The 8,039-nt window shown below is 38.5% G+C and overlaps 1 protein-coding gene and 1 long non-coding RNA gene across 5 annotated transcripts in view; one reads left to right on the top strand and one right to left on the bottom strand.

Annotated features, from left to right (window-relative positions):
* The window catches only part of LOC106882582 (keratinocyte-associated protein 2), a 37,629-nt gene that overhangs the window by 24,426 nt on the left and 5,164 nt on the right, over positions 1–8,039 (bottom strand). Inside the window, exon 1 of one of the 4 annotated variants that reach the window (XM_014933310.2) lies at positions 1,766–1,877. The exons of 1 other annotated variant lie outside the window; for it this stretch is intronic. In XM_014933310.2, coding sequence (XP_014788796.1) covers positions 1,766–1,769 — 4 coding nt within the window. In that variant the 5' untranslated portion in view covers positions 1,770–1,877. Of the gene's footprint in view, positions 1–901; positions 978–1,753; positions 1,878–8,039 lie in introns of those variants that run through there. 2 more of the 4 variants (XM_014933309.2, XM_052978281.1) reach the window with 2 other exon arrangements.
* On the top strand, positions 1,834–5,802 carry LOC106882583 (uncharacterized). Its single transcript, XR_001411018.2, has 3 exons — positions 1,834–1,921; positions 2,852–3,141; positions 5,325–5,802. It is a non-coding gene; the product is annotated as an uncharacterized LOC106882583 (long non-coding RNA).

Below are 8,039 nucleotides of genomic sequence, written 5' to 3'. Positions count from 1 at the left end.
CGGGTGGCACATAAAAGACACCATTTCGAGCGTGGCCGTTTTCGTGCGGGTGACACGTAAAAGCACCCACTACACTCTCTGAGTGGTTGGCGTTAGGAAGGGCATCCAGCTGTAGAAACTCTGCCAAATCAGACTGGAGCCTGGTGTTGCCATCCGGTTTCACCAGTCCTCAGTCAAATCGTCCAACCCATGCTAGCATGGAAAGCGGACGTTAAACGATGATGATGATGATATGTATTGCAGAAGTATAACAAATTTATTGTACATAAATTTTAACAACCAACTCCTATATGGACCCCAATTGAGAACCGGCCATGCCTCCAGTTTGAGGATACTTTCCTCCTTCCCAGTCTCTCTCACTTACTTTAGAGACCCTGTAAAGGGTCGCGGGCACTACCCCTTTCTTTTTACTAAAAGATCAACACTCATAAATACAATTATATACGTATTAGCATAGAGATACGTCTAAAGACACACATACCTGAATTCATATGCATTAATACATATGCACACGCAAACCGATAGATACACAAGAGTACACACACACTATACATCTATACCTAAATACACACGCATCTATAAACATGAACGCTACGTAGACCCACATATATCTACACATCTCTTTCCATTGAGTACACGTCTGCTGCGTTAAGAAACTTAGGCGATGCTTTATATATATATACACACTACACACTCACTGTAATTCAATATGTACAATCAATTTATGTTATAAGATTCTATAGTAGCCAGAGAAATGTAATGAATGGAACAAAGTAAATAACGGTTTCAAATTTTGGCACAAGGCCAGCAATTTTAGGACAGGAGGTAAGTGGAAACCTCGAGCCCAGTGCTCAACTGGAAAGTTTTAACGACCCCGAAAGGATGAAAGGCAAAGACTTACCTCGGTGGAATCTGAACTTCGAACGTAAAGCGCCGGAAGAAAAATCCGCTAAGAATTTCATCCAACGTGCAAACGATTCTACTAGCTCATCGTGTCGAACATTAAAAATGGAACTTTTTAATTAACATCACAGTCGTAAATATATCTGACTGCTTCAGATTAAAAGCTGAACACTATGAATGCATCGACATTATACTACATTTGTTATACATTAAACTGAATATATATATATATATATATATATATATATATATATATATATAACTACATAAGATAGTTGTTGTTTAGCCACATGTCAGTCTGGATGCAACAAGCCTATTTATGATCGAAAGCCTTTCATTCGTGAGTATCCAATTTCCCCCCACCCCACAAACATGTGAATCAAAGACTGTCCCATTAAACGTGTCCTTCCTGTTTCAATACAGTAGGTAGCGATATAAGGGGAAATTTAACTGCTGCTTCTACCAGACAGAGCGATCACGTAGATGTTGGTTTAAAATATAGGTGCGTATATAAGTGAAGGGCCTATGATAGAAAGCATTTGAATTCTAGCAGTGTTAATCCCATTTTTTACACCCAGATATCGAAGACTAAATATCCAAAATGTAGTTTCTGTTTTAATAGAGTGTGATATAAGGGAAAATTGGTTGCTAATTCTAGCAGGTCGAAACTCTGATGCTGGTTCAAAATACAGGCGTGGATGAACGACAACACGACAAAATCAGTGAAAAGAACAACGATAATAAAGACAGTCAGGTAAAACAACATCTTACTCATTATATCAAAAGATATTTTAAAATACAAAAGGAAATAAAATTAAATTAACAATTAAAGATAGAAATATGTTCGTGCTTGCTTTCTTACCCATTTTTGAAGAGAATCGTGTGCTGGCGTGGCAACCGGAAGAACGAATCTATTGCTACAACTTCCTGTGTATACAACGTTGTTGATATCAGAGTTGCCGGTTGACTTCCGTTTGTCCTTTGACATCGTTTGTATATAATCGAAGATGTTGGACAGGTCTCGATTTTGATTATTTATTGATAGATTTCATTTTTATGTTCTTTTTTTCTTTTCTTTCGTAAATGAAGTAAGATATGATTGAGAGAGAGAGAGAAAAGCTAATATGATGCAAGAGCGTTGTAGCGTGTTTGAAGTATGGTCATATAGAACGAAGACAGAGTGCGTGTTACAATCAGAAAAGGACTTAGTTTAATAACCTTTATATATTTCAAGCACAAAAGTTCATTATCAGAAGTGAACGGTCAAGATATATGAGTCTATACAGTACTGGTTCTGGCTTCAAATATAAAAAGGTTATTTAACTTTTTCCTTTTTGCACCATCATTCATGGTCTAGAGGTGAGTTTACACCCATATTGTTTATAAGGAGAATATCTTCTCTCAAAACAACTTGTGCAGCGAATTGTCTTGTCCGAGTACTCATTAACATGTTAAATAAGACTGTACACAATAATTGTTTACACTTCTAAGTGTGTAACTCGGTTTCCATCACCGCTGGCATATCTTTTAATCCACGTGTGTCATTAACACATAAAGCGCGACGGGCTACAGGTCGACAGGCCACGATCATGGCCCAGGTAGATGCATTTAATTTATGGGCGTTTGTTGGGGTCTAATGTCACTCAAACGCTCCGATACCCCTCAGAATGCAAGAGGACTAATAGTTCAACTAATGACTTTTCAGGTGATGTAAAACTTGCTACCATTATATACTAAGAAGATATTTAAACTATTTTTTGTTTTTTATGTGTGCATGGTAGTCTCATTTTCATAAAATGTGCTCAGCATTCCATGCTATGTAAGTGCAAATCCCAGCGCTTTATGGGCTAATGCATTTGAGGAAGTCATGAACGGCCCGTGATATCACCCCCCCCCCACTGCACTATAAATGAAAGTAAAAGTCATTTTTCTGATGTAAATATTTCAGTTGCTGCTTCGTGGTTCAAGACATTCTCTCTATCTCAACTCCAAGTTAAAAGTCGAGATGATAGCCTTTCAGAAATGAAAATTAAATACTGTGAAGTACCCGCTAATTTATGAGTTCAAATCCTAGCGGAGTTGACTCTGCCTTTCATCTATCCGGATCAATGATTACCGCACTGATGTCACTGCCCTCACCGGAGATCTTTCCGAATTCATGGGTACAATCCTCATCTTTGAGCCAAAACGAACGTGAAACTAAATATCGGTATCTGCAATAGACACGAAGCCTCAAAGGTTAGTTTATTAAATTGACTTCAGTACTTGACTAGTGCTTTATTTTTACCGACCACGGTAGGATGAAAGGTAGAGTTGATTTATGCGGATTTGAATTCAGCACGTAAAAAGAGTCAGGCATTTCGTTTGATGCTCCAACAATTATGCGAATTCACTGGTGTATCCATAATAAGGGAAATAACTTCAATGTTATTTTATCCTTAAATGTTTAAGTCCCTTATTTTCGAGAAATTAGTTGGTTTAATAAAGTTGTGGTTTTAATTTGTGTTATTGAATTACAAGGGAGGACAACACGATATAATTCTCTGTTAGCGAATTAAATGTCTCAATTTGTTTCGATTCATTGCGTTCTGAGTTCAAACCCCACTGAAATCAAACTTTGCCTTTCATTATTCCGGATCATTAAAGAAAAAGAAGAAAAAAAATGCCAATCCAGACTAAGGATTGGTGGATCTATTACAGGGTCGGACAAAATGACTTGTGGTATCTGTCCTGTCTTTTGAGTTCCGACAGCGACGTTTGTGACAACACTGGTGTGGAGTTATTTGTGTCTAAGTCTGTGGGTTTGCTCTTGGGTAAACATATGTGGCATGAAGAGAGACTTGTATGTAAGGGTAACAACCAGTTTTGTTAGAAATAAAAAATAAAAATAAAAAACTTTTGTCTTTCCCAACACATATGTGCAGACACGTGGTCAGGATTGACTAATGGAAGCCTCTAAATGCGCACCTATGATTTAGAAGTTTATTTCGCTGACTGGCGGCAGCTGAAACAAGTGTCTTCTGCTATAGCTTCGGCTTCACCAGAGTCTTTATAAGATCCGGATGGGTATGAGGCGTTTGGGCACAGCTGTTTTGGCCCTACTTATTTGGTCGCTGATTAATTTGACATCAGACACTTTAATTTCTCCACTCCACCCCACCTTTCTAGCTATATATGTATATTTCTGCGCGTACCTGTTAGCTTCCAGTGTCAAAAAGTATTGTCTCCAAAAGAGGCTGAATGTCTAGTCAGTCAGCCTTGTGAAATCGTTAGCGTCCAAACAGCTGCGCCCAGTCGTCCCATTCCGCTTCCTGTTGCGCTGTACATGTTCGTCTGGTTTAAATCACCAATGACCCATCACTTAGAAAAAGAAACAAAATTCAGGCCATGTGTTTCATACGAAGTTTACTTCATCAATTTCCACTGCTTCTTAATGTGATTTGTGATTTCTTACTCGCCAGTCGTACAAAAATAAGTCTTGGATTCTGGCTTTCGTCTTCCGACTAAGCTTCAAGAAGAAAAACGGTGGCAGTCAACATAAAAACGCTTACTGACACAAGGGAGGAAGTTTTTCTTTCAAAATATGTATTCTTTATCATAAGAGAAGTTTTGGCTTCTAGGAATTAATGCTCTCTTTTTCTCTCTATATCTCTCTCTTTCACACACACACACACACTGCATACACAAACTCACATACGCGTGCACGCGCATAAACGTGATTCCTCTCACAGACAATACTAGAATATAGCTTATAAATAGAAAGTTAAGGGAGGTAACTCTATATATATTCTTATCTCCCTTAGTTCTCTTCATTTAAGTTCAGTCAGTATAACTAACATATCTCGTTTTTATTACTCTTTATTACCAACACCAACTCTCTACAGTCTCCCGGCCCTTCAAAATTAAAAGCGTTTTAGTCGTAACTGTCCTGTCGTTTTGTGTATCAGGCACTTCGTTATCTCTTATGTTCGTTTTTATTTAAGTCGGTATTGAGGGAGATTTGGCTGCCATTTTCAGTGGGCAACTCTTTAGCCTGATATTTTACTTCGCAAAACAATCACTACCACTTCAACACATTACACAGTGCTAGGACTTTTAGTCACTCGTGCGAAATGCTCTTCGAAGCTGCTTCGTCGTCTTTTCACACTCAGAATTGTCGAAGTATGGAATAATCTATCTGCTTCAGTTGTTAACTGTCTGGACATGGCTTCCTTCAAAAATTCCATGCTTCCCGAAATTCACCAATACTACTCCTAACATGTCTATGCACCCTTTTTTCTTCGTGACTCTTTTACTGTTCACTTTTCTACCCTTCTCTGTTTATTCTGTGTGCTATGCATGTACTTCTAGCTTTCATTGCTGTCTTTTTTTTTACTTGACTTATGATGTCCTGCTCCCTCTTTCACCATTTGGATTGTTAGGTTGAATCGTCAGCGTGCTACTATTAGTCAAGAAATCATTCAAGAGAAAGTGTTGTCTTTGTTTGATGACCTGAAGAAAAAAATATCCAGATGAGAAAGATGTAGAGTTCAAGGTAAGTCAATGATGGTTCATGAGATTTAAGGAGCAAAGAAGTTATCACTCCATTAAGAAGTAAGGTGAAAGTGCAGCAGCGGAATTTCCTAATGCATTTGTAGTAACGCTGTGCGCATGCGTAGTCTCACGCATGCGTGGAATTCAACAACCAAGCTTTCCCGCTTCATTCTGTCTCTTTCTTGCTAGCCAGCGATTGAGCAAGGACATGTTTAGCTGTCTCTCACCATCTTTCGAACTTACGCTAGACAGCTCGCTCACATCTACATACCAACAACCATGCTCACACACACAGAAGACGTCTCAACAAACAAGAGCTAACGATGTATATATATTCCACCTTAAATAAATGTTGTTATGTTGATAGTCTGGAGTTCAGCGTTCCGTTAATTCATAATTTTATATAGGAAAGTCAGGTATACATCTAATGATGTATAACCCACTTTCCAATACATTAAAGAAAATCATCGAAGAAAATGGGTTTTATTCCGAACAGATTTTTAACGGATGAAACTGGATTGTATTGAAAAAAATTGACAGACCGTTCATTCATTTCCCAGGAGGAGAAAACTATTCCAGGTCCAAAAGAACGTGTGACCATTATGTTGAGAAATAACTGTACAGGAGATTTTTTTAAGTTGAAGCCATTGCTTGTGTATCATGCACACAATCCCCGTGCCCTGAAGAACATACCCAAGACATCTCTTCCTGTTATATAGATGGCTAATTCAAAAGCATGGGTTACCGTTGTTGTTTTGGTGGTTCATATCGTGGATGTAGATGGCTGTGGATCATCAACATCAACAACTGACTCTGGTTGTTCTTGTTAGATGCGCTTAAAAACCGGTTGAGAGTTCCTTGAACTGTCTTCTTCCTTTCGTCAAGGATTATATTATAAGGAGCAAAAGCTTCGTGACAAGCCCCCATAATCTTGGAAAAGCGTTGAGTATTTGAATCTATGTCTTCGAACATAGAAAGACCTTTTTCGATATATGCAAATGCTTGCTGCATTTTCTTAATAGTAAAGTGACGTGGCTCAGGTTCGATTTCCTCTACTTCTTTATTTTACTGCTCGTGGAACTCTATCAAATCCTCGTACGTCAGGGGCTGCTTGTCTTTTACAAATGAATCTGTGATATCCTCCTCCTCCAAATCCATTTCCAGTTCTTTGCTTGTAGTACCAACGTTTTGTTCATGGCAACATTATCGACCCCCTTAAAATCATTCACGAATTGCGGGCATAACTTCTTTCATACACCATTCATAGCCGTGCTCTATACATAATTCCAAGCTGCTGTACACCCTTGTAGATATCTTACCCCTTCCAAAAGTCACGAAGTGTGATGGACTCATCAAGATCAGTTGCAGCTACTGCTTGCCGCAGCGTACGCTTCATATAGTAACGCTTGAAGATAGCAATTATTCCCCGATCCATTGGCTGCAGAAAAGACGTGGTTTTCGGAGGGAGGTATACGACGATAACGTTGGGGTCAAAATCTACGATGTTTGCGGGTGGCCAGGAACATTATCTAAGATAAGTAAAATCTTAAAAGGAATCCCTTTCTTCTTACAGTGCTTCTCTGCTGCTGGGATGAAATGATTGAAGAACCAATCTTCAAATACAACAACAGTAACCCATGCTTTTGAATTAGCCATCCATATAACAGGGAGAAATGTCTTGGGTATGTTCTTCAGGGCACAGGGGTTGTGTGCATGAAACACATGCAACGGCTTTAACTTAAAATCTTCTGCACAATTACCTCCTAACATAATGGTCATACGTTCTTTTGAGACCTTTTAGCCTGGAAGTTTTCTTTTCCTTGGAAATGAATGAACGGTCTGGCAATTTTTTCCAATACAATCCAGTTTCGTCAATGTTAAGAATCTGTTCGGGAAGAAACCCGTTTTCTTCGATGATTTTCTTTAATGCATTAGGAAATTCCGTAGCTGCTTGTTCGTTAGTTGATGCATTTTCACCTTGCTTCTTAATGGAGTGATAACTTCTTCTTGCCTTGCACTCTACATCTTTCTCATCTATATATTTTTTCTTCAGGTCCTCAAACAAAGACAACGCTTTGTCTTAAATGATTTCTTGACTAATAGTAGCACGCTAACGATCCAACCTAACAATTTAAAGAGAAAGAAGACTTTCCATTTCTTCAAAGATTTTGCCTCTTTTCCTATTAATGACAGTGTTATTCATCCCTGGGGTTCCAGATTTGATATGTGTTAAAATCTTGTCCTTATTATGTACAATCGTCGACACAGTTGTTCGACTCACCCCAAAAGATCGTGAAATTGCTTCCACTTTCACCTTTGTAATGGCGTTTTATCATATCTTCAAGCGTTATAACATGACGCTTAGCACTTAAACTATGGGGGCAAAAAATAAAGTCACAAATGAATGAGAATGAGAAAGTAACCGATAAACAGACGTAAACAAATCTGAATTCAAAACAGTCACGGGAATCACGAGTGACAACGACGCCGAACGTTAGATAATGGAACTACAGTGCAATATGAGCTCCTAAAGACCGATAAATAAGACAAGTGATTTCATGATTTCGTTCACTAAGCTACACTATTTTATGGTGCGTATCTTA

This window comes from Octopus bimaculoides, chromosome 2 (assembly GCF_001194135.2).
Source record: "Octopus bimaculoides isolate UCB-OBI-ISO-001 chromosome 2, ASM119413v2, whole genome shotgun sequence".
NCBI lineage: Eukaryota > Metazoa > Mollusca > Cephalopoda > Octopoda > Octopodidae > Octopus > Octopus bimaculoides.
This window is presented reverse-complemented; position numbering and strand designations above follow the sequence as displayed.